Genomic DNA, 16,996 nt, shown 5'->3' with positions numbered 1-16,996 from the left:
TCAAAAAGCTGTTACTAAGGAAAGGAAATAGACAAAAAAAGAAGAAAAATTTTTCTAAACTAATAAAACTGGACAGATGTGGAGTAAGATTTGATGGACCAAAGGGTTTGACTGACACACAGCCAACGTCTAAGAACTTTGTAAGGTGTGGAATAAAATCCCTGTGGGTTTGTTTATAAGATTCCTAAAAAAGAATGGAAGCTGTAATAAATGCAAAAAGTGGACTGAAGAAAACACACGTTTTGTTATTAAGGCAACAATTTTCTTTTAAATATATGTTGTGTGCATTTCTTTTTTCCCCTGAAGCTGAAACAGGAGTCATTTTGTAAACAGTGACCATTTTGTAAGAACATTAAATAAATGAACGGTGGTCTCTGTTTTTTGCACAATACTGTATATATGATAATACATAAAGCACAAATAAAACATCTAAACTGTACTTTGCACTTTGTTCTAATACAAAATTAAAAGTGCAACATTACATAAAATTAATTAATTATACATCATAAAGTTATTTCTGAAGCAACACAGGTGCAGCACAAATACATGACATAGATGTGACTGGCGTGTTTATTTAAAGTCTGCTTGCTGGTAGAGAGTTGAGACAAGAGAACGCCACAGGATGTGAACCACAGTACGCTGAGCTGGGAGCAGAGAGAGGCTTCACGCTGAGAATCGCTGTATGAACAGCAAAAATAAGAACAACAATAGCAACACATTCGCAAGGGTCTCATAACAACAAAACAGCGCAGCCGATTTGTAAACCACACATGAACTGCACACATCTGAGAATCTGTTTCTGTCCCTCTGATCGTTAGAGAGGACCCAACAGGAAGGAAGGGCTCCTTTTGATAGCGCATCACTTCCTCTTGGCTCCCAACTTCTCCCCTGTGAAAAAAAAACCTCAGCAACTCTGCTAGTGACACACTGCTCTGCTCCAGTGGCATAAACTGAAATTTAATTAAACTTTTTTAAGCTCGTTTGCTTATTAGCAGCATCTTATTCCACAACAATAAACACAGAAAAGTGTGTAAAATTAATCCGTGCTAAGGTGGGAGCACGTAGTCGTGGTTAAAGAGGATGAAATGATTCACTCCTCAGTCAAATGAAGCCGGAGAGACTCAGCTGCCATGACTAGGAGTGTATGAAATGTAATCTCATTATCTGAAATGAACTGCAGGAGTCTGAGAAGGCAGGGCAGGTAGGTTCTGAGTTGGGCCAGGCAAGCTACAAGTTTACAGAATTCCTCTGAAATTGTGTCCCCAGGAATCCAGATTTTTCTGAAAATGTAGAATTTTTTAATTCACATTCACAGCAAAAGCATTCCAAACCTTTCTATCCACACAAAAACATCAGCATACACACAAAGCTGCAGAAACGTGCGACAGTGTTTTCTGAATGGAACATTATGCTACATCTAAAGCATTAAGAAAAGAACAAAAACAAGGGGAATTCTTAAATAACCTTGCACAGTCACTATCAAACCTGTCACACTTGCCATCAAACCTCTCACACTCACCATCAAACCTTCTCACACTCACCATCAAACCCATTTCACACACACCCTCAAACCCTCTCACACTCACCATCAAACCCATTTCACACACACCCTCAAACCCTCTCACACACACCATCAAACCCTCTCACACACACCATCAAACTCTCTCACACTCACCATCAAAAACTATCACACACTGTTAAAACTCTCACATTCACTATCAAACTCTTAAACTCACCATCAAATTCTCTCACATTCACTATCAAACTCTCTTACACTCACCATCAAATTCTCTCACATTCACTATCAAACTCTCTTACACTCACTATCAAACTCTCTCACATTCACTATCAAACTCTCGCACACTCACTATCAAACTCTCGCACACTCATTATCAAACTCTCACGCACTCACTATCAAACTCTCACACACTCACTATCAAACTCTCGCACACAATATCAAACTCTCAAATTCACTGTTAAACACACACAGTATCGAACTCTTTCACACACTATCAAACTCTCTCACTGATAGTGTGTGGGAGTTTGATTGTGAGTGTGAGAGTTTAATGATGAGTGTCAGAGGTTCGATTGTGAGTGTGAGAGTTTGTGTGTAAGAGGTTTGATAGCGAGTGTGAGAGAGTTTGGCTGTGTGTGAGAGTTTGATAGTGAGTGTGATAGGTAAGTTGGAATTTTCATACCTAACTGTTGACCCATGATGTAATGATAAAGTAAAGCTAAATTAATAAATGTTACCAAACCTGATATTAGATATTATTACATGTCAGTTGTGCGAGGTCTGAAGTGTTTAACATGTGCTTAAAACACTGCACACGCTGAAGCTGTGATGTCACTGCTCTTTAAAAAGATATTTTTTCTGATATATACAAAAATGGAGAAAGCGAGTTTTAAAAATTCTCCACCCTGGAGATTCTGCTCCAAAATTTTTAGAGACCTGAAATGCTGTTTTTGTGTAAACGGGAGGCCAAAATGCAGACAAAAAAATGGTAACATATAACAGGCCTCTATACTTGGGTATACTTGTGTATTAAGCTTCACAGTTCACACAAATAATCCTAATACTACTACTACTAATAATAATAAATAATGGTATAATAATTATTTTTAAAGTGCTTTACAGACGGGTGATAGAAACAGTAATACAAGAAATTAAAAGTATTAATTTAAAATCATAAGAAAATACTATGAGATGTAAAGTTTTAATTGAATGTTAAGTTAAATAGAGACTTTTTACATGCTTCTTAAAAGTGAGCTCTGAGCTTGAATTCCTAAGAAAAAGGTGAATTTGAGCTCCGCAGTTTAGAAGCAGAATAACTGAACGAGTCTCTCCAAGCTTTCTGTATTTTACAGTACGTTTTTGTGGAAGGTCAGTATCTGCAGATCTTAGATTATGTGCTGGAACATAACACTGTTTTAAGGTCATTTAGAGCCTTAAAAACTAGCAGCAGAAAACGGGAGTGATTTGATCTGTGTTTAGCTTTTTAAGTTGTAAAGGATGTATTGTTTTCTTAGGAAGTCCAGTAAGAAGAACATTACAATGATTATTTGTAACAAATGCAAAGTCTGCTTGTAACAAATGCATGAAGAGGTTTCTCTGCGTCGCTCTGAGACAGAAAAGGCCAAACTTCAGCGATATTTCTCAGATGAAAGAAAACTACTTTAGTGACTGCGTTTACATGCGTTTACAAAGTCGCACAGGTTATTAAATCACAAACTATTAAATCATTTCTAAAGTTGCTGTTTTAAGTGCCGCCCTGCGATGGACTGGCGACCTGTCCAGGGTATATCCTGCCTTCCGCCCGATGACCGCTGGCATAGGCTCCTTCAGCCCCCCGCGACCCTGAGGGAGAAGTGGCTTAGAAAATGTGTGTGTGTGTTTTTTAGTGCCTGTAATTAAAAATGCATTACTGAAAAAATTCACATTATCAAAAATATCCATATGTCTGGACGGGGCCTGAGGCGCTGTATTCAGATATTTATGAAAACACATTTTTACTCTCTATTTTAAAAGATCAATCCCTGTACAGACTAACAGTATTTTCAAAAATCTCTCTGTTCACATGAGAATGCTTGAAACTGCTCACATGGGCATGCCAGCCCAGAGAAACTCCTCAAGAAGAACTTCACAGGGATGTGTATTGCGCAGAGAAAAAAATCCAGTCATCAGTCGTGTCAGTCATTAGGTATGCACAGCACAACAAAACAGCAACAACCATTCACAAGCTGGTGCCTTGATGTCAGTATTTTCAAAAAGATATGTTTACCAGGGATGTGGGCAGATATTTTGGGGGTTGGGCGTGCTGAAATTTTAAGCAGTTGGTACATGATGTGAATGGTGACATTAAAGAAAATGATTTGCCTTTTTTTTTCCATTTGAATTTATTCAATAATTTACATAAAAGTGTCATGACGTGCAAAAGATGACAATGTGCATGTAATAATTGACCACTGACGTACAGCCAGATTTCTCTGTTCTCCTTCATTCTGACCAAACTTTATGCAAATGAGTTTAGTGGTGTCTATTTAGATTGTTGATATGTGGTGAGGCGACCAATTCGAAGTGATTCAAGTCTCTGTTAAAAATTAAATTACAGTCCTAAACAGTTACTGCAGATTTTGAAAATATATGAATAAGACATAAAAATACAAATTCCACTCTAAAACAGCTGCAGTTAAACAACCAGGAATCAGCACCCTTACTTCCTACATCCCCGCATTTTACCTACCCTCACAAAACAAAGTGTAAACTCTCCACCTTGCAGAGTACTTTTTAAAAGCTCAGGTTTTAGTAACCTAAAATGCTGTTTTTGTGTGGACAGGGGGCCAAAAACACACAGAGAAAAGTCTACGTTTTTAGAAACACTGTACAAATGCAGAGGAGGCTTGAGTTTCTGCTGAGCGACAGATGGGCAGGGTGACGGGCGGCATGTTTCCAGACGTATCGATGATATACTGTTTAGTGTTTCAGAACAAGTCAATCTGGCTGCAGCAGCTGTCTTAGCCTTGTCGACTAAATTCAGTTACAGAGTATGCAGAGATGACGCACCGTCACTGCTACTAGGTTAGCAATTAGCGTGTAGCTGCTAACACTCACTGAGAGTTGAGCTTCCCCAGAAGCAGCGCTGCACAAAGAGAATTGTAACAGCACTCAGTGGAATCAGGGTGTTCCCCTTAAAAAAATCTCCGCAGCCATTCCCTTTCATGTCTGACATCACAGCTAGAGATCTTTGTATTGTAAGGCTCATGCTTCTTGTCTCTGAGGATTTGTGCTTTGGTGAAACACTTTGTTTCAGAAACTGGGAGGTATGTGTCCACCCACACTGACACACACACACAGGTTTCTACTACGCTTGGCCAAGGCTGTTCTTTATGATTATTCTCAACCAACTCAACCTGAGGGAACACAGATAGACACTAATAACAGACCTACTGAACACAAACACTGGACTGGGGCTACAGCGGGTCGTTAATTCAGTCTCCTTCACGAAGAGCACAGTATACAGGCCAATAATGAGAGCATCTGTATTCTACAGCAGGAATAGAGAACGCTTAATTTAGCCCGAGCAAGTCAGACACAGGGTCTAATATACTGCTCGCTCTGTGTCTATCTGTTTCTCTTACTCACATACAGACTGGTAAACTGACCTGAGGGCACGGAAGCGGGGTTGAATGGGGTGAACAGTTCTGAGGGGGGCTGGTGGGCCAGCGTTGGGTCCAGTGTGTTAGCTGGAGAGGCTGGGGTCTGTGGAAAAACATATATACCACATATCAAGGGATGTTCTGGCCTGAACTTAGCATTTAATATATTTGTTATGTTATTATGTTCCTTAGTGAGGCATTATTCCCCTTCATCTGTTTGACAGAATTCACAATTTTGTTTCATTTTTGTTTAATCTTCCATCAGTGTTCTCTCACTACGATGCCCAGCATGCACTACACAAATGCATGGCACTATCGCTGGCAATCCTGACTGTCAGCCAGTGTTCTAGAGCAGTGGTTTCCAAACCGGTCCTCAGGGCCCCTCCGACAGCCAACAGTTTTGCTCCAATCCAACTCATCAACAATACATAGGGATGCAAAAATGTGGACCATCTTGGGAACCACTGATCTAGAAGCTAATAAATGCATCTGTGGCGCTAACTAGCATTAGTGATATTGCACTTTGTTGAAGGAATAATGCAGGCAGCTAGTAAAACAAAAATAAATGACATTTCAAACTGTTCTCCCCAAAGTACCACCCAAAAACGCTTGTAGTCTTTCAAGATTTACTTCCACTTCCATACTTCATCAGAAGTGTGTTTTCCTAATCTTTAATCCATGAGATCTTGCTTTAGAGGCTGTTTCAGTGCCAATGTAAGAGACGAGTAAGCATGTTTAAAACAGGTGAAGTGATGGTTAACTTTTTCATTCTGGTCAAAGCATCTGACCACTATGTGAAAAATCAAACGCATAATTCCCTTTAGCCCAAATGTAGACGATCAGTCAGGGCATGTTTGGCGTCTGAGGGCAGAATTTTTGAGTCATGATGCCTGCTACTAATGTCTTTAGCTATGCACTGTACATGTACATTGCACGATTTTTCCAAACATGTGCGACTGATCATCTCGTAAGAGGAACTCTTACTGCATTTGATTTTTCACAAAATGGTCAGACACTCTGACCAAAACACATCTATTATTGTGTTTGTGTGTATTTCTGTACTCACTGAAGGAGAGGTGATGTCTGGAGGAGTAGACATGTCTCCAAAAAGCTCTAACTGGTTGATATTCTGCAGTAAAGAGAAGAAAATAAGACACCGTAAAAGCACCACTCGGTTCCAGAACTCTCTCCTGAATCTGCTTCTTCACCCACATGAATCGTTCCTACCTCTCGGCACACAGCTGGGATAAGCAGGCATGAGAAACCAATGCCAGCAATGGGTGAAAGACAGGAATGTAAATAGAGTGTTATGTGGGTAATGATGATGATAATGATGATAAGAATTATGTAAGGGAATGAAGACTTCATATACCCACCATAAAAAACCTACAAACATCAGTAATACGGCTCTCTGGAAATAAACTTCTGGAAACTGACAAAGCTTATGTTGGACTGTAGCCAACTCTATTTAATAAAGGCCATATTAGTCTGTAACTGCAAAATGCCTCTTTGCAAACATACACTAAACTACAAGTGACCTGAAAATACTTGATTCATATGTGAATATGAGGTCCAGACACATGAAATACATTAAACTAATTATTGCCAGAAGTAAGCAGAAGTGTAGACCTACTTAGGCTATGTTTACTGTCACATTTATGAGGACCGACACTATTTAAAGGGGAATTCCACTGTTTTTATACATTATACATAATACAGTTGTTCAGAGTATGTTCAAACTATGACAATTAGAGTGGTTTAATATCAAATGTTTCATTGTACGTTTTTTTAAACAGTGGAATAGCCATTTTATGTGTTATCTAAAACCACCAGTTACTCCACACAACATCATTTTTTGTAATAAATTTGAAAAAATAAGATTACTTTGGGTATGTTTTCCTTTAAAACACCCTGCATGTACCACTCGACCATGAATTTATTTAAAATATTTTAGGCCAAAATCTCATCTTAAAACCAGTGTAAAACAATGTCTGAGGCATCATATTTCAAGGTAATGGTCCTCTGTGAGAAAGCTTTTAACAATTGTGGCAAGGCAAGTTTAGAATAAAGCATTTCACATCAAACCAATCTGAAGGGCTTCGTTTACATCTTAATGAAGGAATTATGCAGAGATTTTGATATAGGCTGTATCAGGTTTACCTAATGTCTGTAAATAGGCATTTTTTCAGTTATAAAATGTACTTAAGCTTTTCAGTAAAGTTTCATAGCAGTTCTTTTTAGGCTCTAGTTCGTTGGCTTTATTGTTCGAGTCTCTGGTCTCAGCCCCATGGAAACAGCAGACTTACTGTCTATATTTAGTCATAAAAGATTTTCAACACATGGTCAGTGATTTGCATGAAATCACATTATGGAATAATTTCCCAGGGTATGAAAATCCCCAGAGTATATATTGCCTTATTTGGGATCATCCTGGAGCATTTACAGTTCATGCAGCCTTGAGCGCAGTTGCCAGAAAATGGATTGGAGGCTGCTGTGCAAGCTAGAGGACAAAGTTATTCGACCTCACAGGCACGTGAGCACACATGCAAACACACACAATCTCCCTCTGATGTGTTTGACCTTTGAGCTCATTTCAGAGACCCCACAAGGCCACATGAGGAGAGAAAGGCGCGGAGACATTTATTTCCTATTCTTTTATCAACCAGCTGGCTGACATGGAAATGTGCTGGCCGCACAATGGTCGTATTCAAAGAGAAGGGGCAGGGATCACGGATGGGGGGTTAAGTTGTTTGACTGGAGAAAGGAAAGTGCATGTTAACCTTGGTGCTGTACTTCCAGGTCAATGAATGGGAGGGCACTGGAACACTAAGGGACTTGCAGGCACTGGGAGTTGAAAAACACACATAGCATGTAACGTGACATTTACTCTGCATGGGAGATTGGGCTACAATTCAGGTATATGTCAGTGAAGCTACAGGAACTTATGGGTTTGTGAATCACATTTGCTCAATCATTTCTGGTGCTTAATTTGTAAGTTATGAGATTCCAGAACACTTAGTAGTGCTGGATCTGGCAAGGGGGAGACCTTCAAAGCACAAAGTGTGCATTTAAAACACATTATTGTTCAAACGTTTGGAATCAGTATTTTCAATACTATAACAACAATTTGGCTTTAGATAAAAGTCTTAAGTCAGGGGGGGTCTAATGCTGATCCTGGAGATCTTCCACCCTGCGGAGTTTAGCTCCAATCTAACACACCTGATCCAGGTAATGAGGGCCTTCCAAGACATCTGAATATTAGAGTCAGGTGTGGTGAATTTGAAGTCTCCAGCATGGAAGATCTTCTGGAACAGAACTGATCAAATAAATTCAGTATGCCATTTTATGATTTTCAAGCAGAAATTATTAGAAATGTTAGTTGTGTACAAAATGATGAATGGAGCTGTAGATTCTAGAATGAATGAGGAATCTGTATAACACTGAGAGTGTTAAGTTCTCATTTAATATTTAATACATGAATATATTCTACATTTAATATCCAGAATGTCTCACATATGAAATTTGGTGATTGTGAAGTGCATTTGCTGCTAGTCAGGTGGATGCAGTGGGTGGGGTTGGAAGCCTGATCCAAGCTATTATTTGCACCTGGAGAGCAGCAGTTTTCCTTCTCCTAGATACCAGAGCACAATTTTTTGTTTTGTTTTGGTTCTTTTGGGGATTATGCTTTGTTATGCCTTAGTTTTGTAGTGATTTTGACACATTGACAGTGTGCAGCTATAAATTCCCTTTTCAGTTCACTTTACCGAGGGTCATTTTTAAATAATAATTCTCTGTGTGCTGCCTTTTATGTCACGGTGCCGAGACAATTGTGATATGATAAAATCTTGAAGTAGATAATTTGACAATTCATTATTGTAAATAATTTGTAGTGAATATTAACTCAAAACCTCTGAAATCTGCTGTCTAGTTTATGACATGTCAACATTATATTATCAATATTAAATGAAACATTATTAACATTATATTACTGCATGACTAAATTATTAGTGCATTTAAAATATTTTCTTATTATAACAAAAGATTCCAAACTTTTGAACAGTAATATAGGTTTCCTGAACACACTCAGACTCTAGACTCTCTTTTGAGAGATGATGAAGCTAAATAACCACATCACATTTAGTCACATTTCCAACAACCCATTATGCAGATATGTATTAAGATATTTGTAGAAAATACAAATGCGGTGAGGGATCCACCAAAATAAATGTTGGATCAAATCATTGAAGAAGCCATATCTGGATTGTTCCGGCACCAATTAAGCCTTGATCATTTCTGAACAACACAGTTTTCCCAGAGGTGATGCTTTTAGGGGACCTAACCTGAGAGTTTCATCACTCATTTTGTTTACCTCTCTGTGCACCTTACCTGGGGGACCAGCACTAGTTCAGCATCTAGGTCCAGAAGATTGGTCTGGCCATTATGTCCATTCTGTAACAGTAGCATGATGTTAGATGGCACATGAGATGAGATGAACACACGCTCAACACAAGCACACAGGAGAAGGTGAGTATTTGAGATGGGGATGGATGAGGTTTGTAAAGGTGCCATCCAGGTGGGACGAGCAGAGCTTTCCCTGAACAAGTTGAGGTCATGGCTCAAGTTCAGCGTCATCTACCTCACCACCTCGTTCATGGTCTCCGCATGCCCCCCAGCAGCCTCACTCCTTTGAATGCAACAGGCCTATCCAAAATGCTACAAATGATGTCGTGCTCATCTTCATTCCCTGCTAACCCCAACCCCAGGCTCTGGGGCGCAGTAAGTGGCGCGGGGAAAAAGCAAACAGAAAGGCCATCTTTCAGCAGGCTGCCAGCGGGGCTTTAATGGGAAAATAATGTGCTCATATGGGCCTCCCTCGATCAAGAGAGAGAGAGAGAGCTGGAAGAGAGCAGGAGACCATGAAAAACATCTGCTATCATCTCACATCCTGCACCGCTGCAAAACACATGAAAGGAAGGGAGGGAGGAGAGATGGAGGAGAGAAAAAATAGCAAATGATCGAGGTGGAGGGCAGAGGGGAGATAATATTCACATCGTTTGGAACATCTGAACTGGCGGAGAGAACATACACAAAACACGTGGCGAGAACATACATACACAATACATGCGCACATGCATGCATGCAAATCAAGGCACTTTAGATGAGTATTCAGAGGCCAGATTGGCAGGTTTGTTCCAGCCCACAGGCCTCTCAGTTTAAGTGCTTAGCATTTAATGTTTAGCATGGAAGGACAGAGGGAGAGCGGCAGGTAGAGGGAGCTAATTAAAAGGTGTCCTTGGAGAGAGATAAGACCCAACTGTAATGAAAAAGCAATGGGAGCCGGCCTGCTGCCACCGGCTGCCATTTCACTTCTGCTAATGCTGAAAGAATAGACAGAAGCTAGGAGGAGATAAAGAGAGAAGGAAGGAGGGGTAAAAAGCAAGTGTGAATGAAAGAGAGAGTATGAACAACACATAAAACACTATGAGGATTAAACAATTATTGGGACGTTGTAGAACTTTCCTCACATCTTCTATCCACCAGTTCACTGCCTCCAAATGTCCTCTATGAACCTGCCACCTTTGACACCCACAAGCAAGAAAACAAACACATTACGTGCGAGTTGTGTGTATTGCTTGTGGTTGCCTGGGTGATGGTGGAGTCCTGACCTTGGTGGGAGTGTGAAGGTCACAGTGCTGGGGCTGCCCATCTTTACTGGGTTCAGCAGTTCAATCAGAAAGCAGTCATATTACCAGCTCCAGAGATGCCATCTATCAATTTCTTTACATTCCCTCAGGGATCGCCAAGGCAACTTGGGGTTCATTGGAAATGAGCATGTGGGCTATTATAGACCGATAAACTGTCTGTCGGTCAACAGCAAATAACCTGAACAGACTACACATTAGGGCTGAACACTTACTCATTTTTATATCGAAATCGCAATTTGAAAGAGCGAACTGCAATTTTAATTATAAGTGGAAAAAATAGCGTAGAGCTTGTGAGCTGGCAGCCTGACACGCTCCATTCAGCATGGAAAAAAAAAGTCTTCTTGATGGAAAAATTCCTAGAGCTTAATTTATAGAAAATAACTGCATTTAAATTGCAATACTGGTGAGAAAAATTACATATTTCCCCCAGTCCTTCAGCCGTACACGCAGCTTAACATCAGAAAACTAGCTTTACAAAAGAACAGACTGCCTACAAATGCTGCTTTCAAAGCTAACGGTAACCTGAAGGGGAGTGTTGCTCCAGTGGAAAGGTGTGCGGGGGAAAAAAAGCTCTTATTCTGTGATAGCAGAGCGCATTAGAGTTAAATGGTCTCCATGGCAACATTTAGCAGAGTTTTCTCAGTGTAAACAGCAGCCGTTTGAGTCGCCTAATCTGTAGGTGAGCGTATGCAGAGCCGTATCCTGATGCAACGTAATCCTGTGCAAAGCTCTTGATACTTTCCTTCGTGCGTTTAATTTCCCCGCGATCCCTTTAGCCCACTCCTCAATCTTCATTGCCGCGATGGCCGCCTATCAATTAGCCGTCTCTAGGGAGATCCTAATTATCCACATGCATGTGTTTTGCATACATTTAATGCTGCCCACTTAATTAAGGTTGTCTGGCTAATCTGGTACACTGAGTGATCATGTGAAAACACGTAGGATGGACGAGAGGACCACAAAGGCAAAATGGTGCACAGAGAGAGAGAGAGAGCGCAAGACAGTGTGAGAAAAAAGGTTGCATGGGTTATATCTTGTGCTTTGGCACTAGAGATTCTGTTTTGTGATAGGAGCTTGGCAGCTTGAAGGCACACTTGGGAGGCTGGGAACTCAGAGCAAATAGAAATAGAAAACAGAAACTACAGAATGAGAAGGAAGAGAGAGAGAGAGGAGCAGAAAGTCAGGTGGGATGAGTAGAGAAAAGTATCAATGCAAAATGAATAAAAGAACAAAATAAAATAACAGACACCAAAATCTAGGTTTGAGGGAAGATGTGTTGGGGTTTAGAGGAATTCAACAGAAGCAGAACAATGTGACCCATGAGTGGATTGGTATGAGCTATTAAACCTAATCTCTATCTGCATCATATCTGCCCATAGACAATAATTACCCTGAACAGCAAACCCACTGACTTAAACAGCAGAGGACAATGGGAAGGTGGTTCAGCACGTGCCCATTGAATTTCTTTGCAAGCCAACAGGTTTTCTTCTCTTTTACTAATTACAAGGAAAATCTAAATGACTGCCAATGGACCATTTGCTATAGATGTAGCAGATACAGATTAGACTGAAAAACACTAGAATATCCCTTTAACCATCACCTGTCAAAAAGGAGTGAAACTAATCTGGGCAAATCAATGTGAATAGACCAAGTGTCGGAACAAGGTGTAGGGGAGGCATTTAAATTAAAGAAAGCTAGGACTGAATAAACAGAGCAGCAATAACACTTGTGAGAGGCAAAGAGAGACTGATTGGAACATGAAAGGATCAGCCATTTCCCAACCAGAGCATGTAAACATAACTGCCATATCATGACTGCAGCATGAATTCACCAGCCACTTCAATAGAGATAGCAAGGTCAACCAGGTCTGATCCAAATCCATACAATTACCATACAACAACTGCGCATGTCGTTGCGACCTTCAGAGCTCGTCACCTCTTTGAAAATGGCTGGGTCTTATCTGTCAGGCAGCCAAAGAACAGTGCATAAAGTACAGTGCCAGTGCCTGTTTTGATTAGATTGTGTAGGATTTTTATACAGTCATGGTGTGGCATTAATGTGATGTCCCTGGAGTTTGGCATTGAAAATGCCATCATGGATACACCAGCTGCCCGTACACATGGAGTGAAGGCAAGCACGCAGCATGCAGACCCACCAAGCACATAAAACCTCAAGCAAACCTCTCATTACGGTGTCTAGACCAAGGACACACACTGGGACATCAGCCACTGACAAACACACATCCACTTCATAGCATCATCCACAAAGCACGGAACATGTGAACTCATAGTGAAGCATCACTTGTTCTTCAAGAAAACAAAAAGTGAGAGGTTTGCAAGACGGTGGACAGGCAAAAACACACACACACACACACATACACACACACACACACACACACACAGCTCCACTCACTGGATGTCGCTTTGGGACGTCATACACTCCCTCCTTTTGTTGGCTGGTAGGGACCTGGGGTGGACGATCAGTCCAGCCGAACACATGAGCAGATCACAAGTTACCATCACTTCACATCTCAGAAGAGAAGACCGTGTGTGGAAGAGTGACTGAATACTTTTACAGCCCGAGACGTTCTAGGTATCAACCACATAAGTGTGAGGTACAAAGTACAAAGTCCTTGGTTTGATTAGGACTCTTGGCTCTTGAAGTACCAAGAGATTAGCGACTGCAAACTAAATTACACTGAAATGCCCAACAGGTTAAATGTATTTTACTGGGTTAAATAGTTTTAAGTAAAATGGGGGAAAGTACTCAGACAGTTTAACTAAATTACACTAAAATGCCTAACAGGTTCTAGTTAGGGGTTGTTTTTAATTCAATAATTTAAAAAACCTTTCAGTCAAGAACAGGGAGAGCAAACATTACAACTAACCCTACAGGTGGGGTTAACTGTAACACAGGGAAGGGCTCACTGTAACAGTAGCTGACCTCGATAAACCAAGACAAAACATTTGATACAAATCTATGTCTTTTGAACTAGTTGAGCTTTCCAACCCAAATACATTAAAATAATCTGGCAGTTTTTTTTTACATTTTTGACCATATCAACACAATATTTTAAAAAAATAGAAAAGCTCCATACATTTGACTATGTAGACTTCTCTCAGTGTTTACTTTAGGAGCCTTAGCAACATTAGGCTACAACTGTACTTTAACCTGACTAGCTCTCACTGGTTATGTACATACTTCAAAACAGTGCTATATTACAGCCACCAGAAGAGAGATTAAATAATGTAGAAGTGCATTCTGTGAACCTCTACTTAGGTGGAAAAACACTTCTGATGAAAGAATTTGATTTTATGCTACAAAAACTGTCTTCACAGTCAATCTGGAGAAACATCTGTCCACTGTGAAAATTTGTAGATGACGTTGCTATAGCATACAAGATCATCACCAAATGCAAGTTGCACTTGGACCTGTTTAACTACATAAATTATCCATACTACAATTATATAATAGGTGAAAGACGTAAAGTACTTGAGCAGATAATTATGTGGAGTAACAAGGTTGTAAGTAAAAACAAACATGCTTTGGACTAAATCTCACTGTAATGTAACTGGAAAGACGTCTTAGGTAAATAGTAAAGACAGAGAATACTGCTTTCTTTCACAGCCCAGATTCAGTGCCATGTCTAGAGGACATATATAAAACTCATGTCTTTGGATCTTCTTACCACCTCATATTTAGAGATTTTTTTTTTTTGCTTAAACGTGTCATGAAAGGGAAACTGCCTGGAGACTGCCTGGTTACTTACTATCACTTTAACCTTATGACACCTGCACCTCACATTTACCTAGCTAATACCTAGAACTTGAGGGACTGTAATAGAAAGTGTTACCAATACAGTGCCTTGTGAAAAGGTTATGTGAGTGAATGTATTATATGTGTAATAGCAGATACAGTAAAAACACAGTATTCATTTTTGTGCCTCATTTTGTACTGCACTCTGACTTGTTGCATAAACTGCTTTTATAACTGACGAACATGTCAAGAGAAAGAGCATCACTTAATGTCATGTAACAGTTTCATTGTATTCTCACTGAATTGGTTGGCCAGTAGCAACCCACACTGATGCTATTTTAACTGTTGTTTTGAAGGTCTCTTCCCCTCTCTAATTTTCCATTGTTCTTAATGTTCCTCTTCCTGGCAGGTTGATTGCTACACAGCGTGTTTTTATTTGATCGCTGGTTTAAAATAATTTTTTCTTCTTTCTCTCTCTCACATTGAAAGATCAAAAGCAGACGGTGGTGATTAATCACTCTCCTCCCTTTCATCAGGAGAGCTGGAGGAGAGGAGGAGGAGATGCCCGCTGCTTACTCACACGGCTGAATAAATCCTCTACTCAGACCTGGAAGGTCAACCCAACAACATGTTGCTGAGATGGGGCAAGGGCCAAGGCTGCCTGACATCCCTGGAGCTCGCTGGAGGTCAAAGCTGCTTCTGATGCACCCAGCATCAGACTCCCTCAACGTATTTTGCTTGTAATCACAAGGGCACATAACATCTTCTAAAGGTTGAGATTGTAATTAGGAAACTTGTGGAAGATAAGTACTGCTGTTGATAGGCATTGCTATTGATAGTGGCTTTTAGATGATTGCTGATAGGTGAGTACGAGGTGCTTTGCCTAATTTACATTTAATTTAACCCAGAGGTCGACAACATGCGGCTCTGGAGCCAAAGCGGCTTTTCACTGCCCTGTTGCGGCTCCAAAGCAAACTCAGATTTGTAGGTGAAAATAAAGTAATCCTCCTTTTCAGTAAAATAAAGCTCGGCTGATCGTTCTAACGCAGTTTAAACACAATGGTCTTAAATGCTGGATTAAATGTAGCCCATATCGGCTAATTTGACCTTTAACTCTGAAGATTTGCACACAGACTGCTGATAAACATAGCAACGCAGACAACAATCTCACCTAACTAGTAGCTAACAAAAAGGCAAAGCTATAGCTGAGCTAAACCGTAAAGCAGAGCAAAGTAAGTCTGCGTTTTCGTCTGTATTATATTTTCAGCCTAAACTAGGACATCAGCACATACTAAGGCATATTTATAGCCACGATGGTAAAATGGAAATAAAATGTGGCTTTAAGGTGGTTTAATTCTGTTAAAAAGACAAAATGGCTCTTCTTAACATTTGGGTTGCAATCCCTGGTTTAACCCCTTAAAAGCTCTTGTGATTTTATCTCTTTGGCCATTTTCCAGGTATCATAAGACAAAAGGTTATTTTTTGAGCAATGCCACAGAAGATCTACTTCTGGTTAACTAAGGAACCATGTTTGATAAAGATCTGTGGAGGTGAAGAACTTTCAAATGTTAAAGAACCTTGACATTATGTATAGGTTATATTCCCACTTAAAGCTTCTTCCCATAGCCTATAGTTGCATTACATGGATATTTTTTTACATTTTTAAAAGGTTCTGCACATTAACATTAGCAAAATCTCATTCATCTCTCATTTATACAAAAGTGATTCTCCATAGAACCATCTATTAAAAGGTTATTGTGGGAAGCAAAAGTGATTCTACTATTATTGTCAATAAAATGTTTAGAATATTCTGCACAGTCAGTGCAATTAGTGTTAGCTATAAGTGCTGGCTTGCTAATGACCCAAGCCATGTACTAATGTACAGCTGGCTAAACACTCATGCAAGTGTAAAGACAAATGATATGCATCAGTAACATATTGCTCTTGCGAAACAGTGGCCAGAGCATCCGCTAGTCATATTGCTAATCTGGTTGTATGTACTCGATGCACGCAGTTTCCCCTAATGCCTTACAGTCAGCAAACGCAAGAAGTGATGTGCACGCAGATTGAATTACACCTGGCCGATATGGCGGCTCGTTTGATGTTAGGAGTGATCAGGCTCCAGCTTCTATGGATCTCGACAGCACACAGATGTCTCTTTGATGCCTCCGAATCGCTGATGTAGGGCCAGTAGCCAAGGAGAGTGTTTTACAGTCTGGTCAACACTTAAGAGCTTAGTGAGTGATTCAGTTAAAGGTAATAGACAGACACGGGCTACATTTCCCTCACCGCCCGTTTCAAGCTTCTACAAAACTAACTTGACACTGCTAAGACGATCACAGCGGCGGACCGGCAATGAGTAAAACTTTGAGCAACGA

At 40.2% G+C, this 16,996-nt stretch overlaps 1 protein-coding gene across 11 annotated transcripts in view; it reads right to left on the bottom strand.

Annotated features, from left to right (window-relative positions):
* dab1a (DAB adaptor protein 1a) overlaps positions 1–16,996 on the bottom strand; it is a 492,903-nt gene that overhangs the window by 15,832 nt on the left and 460,075 nt on the right. For 8 of the 11 annotated variants that reach the window (XM_017688942.2, XM_017688935.2, XM_017688926.2 and 5 more), the window contains 4 exons: positions 13,275–13,328; positions 9,544–9,606; positions 6,224–6,286; positions 5,164–5,260 (listed from right to left, as the gene is read on the bottom strand). In XM_017688942.2, coding sequence (XP_017544431.1) covers positions 5,164–5,260; positions 6,224–6,286; positions 9,544–9,606; positions 13,275–13,328 — 277 coding nt within the window. The remainder of the gene's footprint in view (positions 1–5,163; positions 5,261–6,223; positions 6,287–9,543; positions 9,607–13,274; positions 13,329–16,996) is intronic. The other 3 variants (XM_017688969.2, XM_017688981.2, XM_017688995.2) reach the window with 2 other exon arrangements.

Source organism: Pygocentrus nattereri, chromosome 4, assembly GCF_015220715.1.
Source record: "Pygocentrus nattereri isolate fPygNat1 chromosome 4, fPygNat1.pri, whole genome shotgun sequence".
NCBI classification, from domain to species: Eukaryota; Metazoa; Chordata; class Actinopteri; order Characiformes; family Serrasalmidae; genus Pygocentrus; species Pygocentrus nattereri.
Note: the sequence above shows the minus strand (reverse complement) of the source record. Positions and strands in the feature narration are given on the sequence as shown.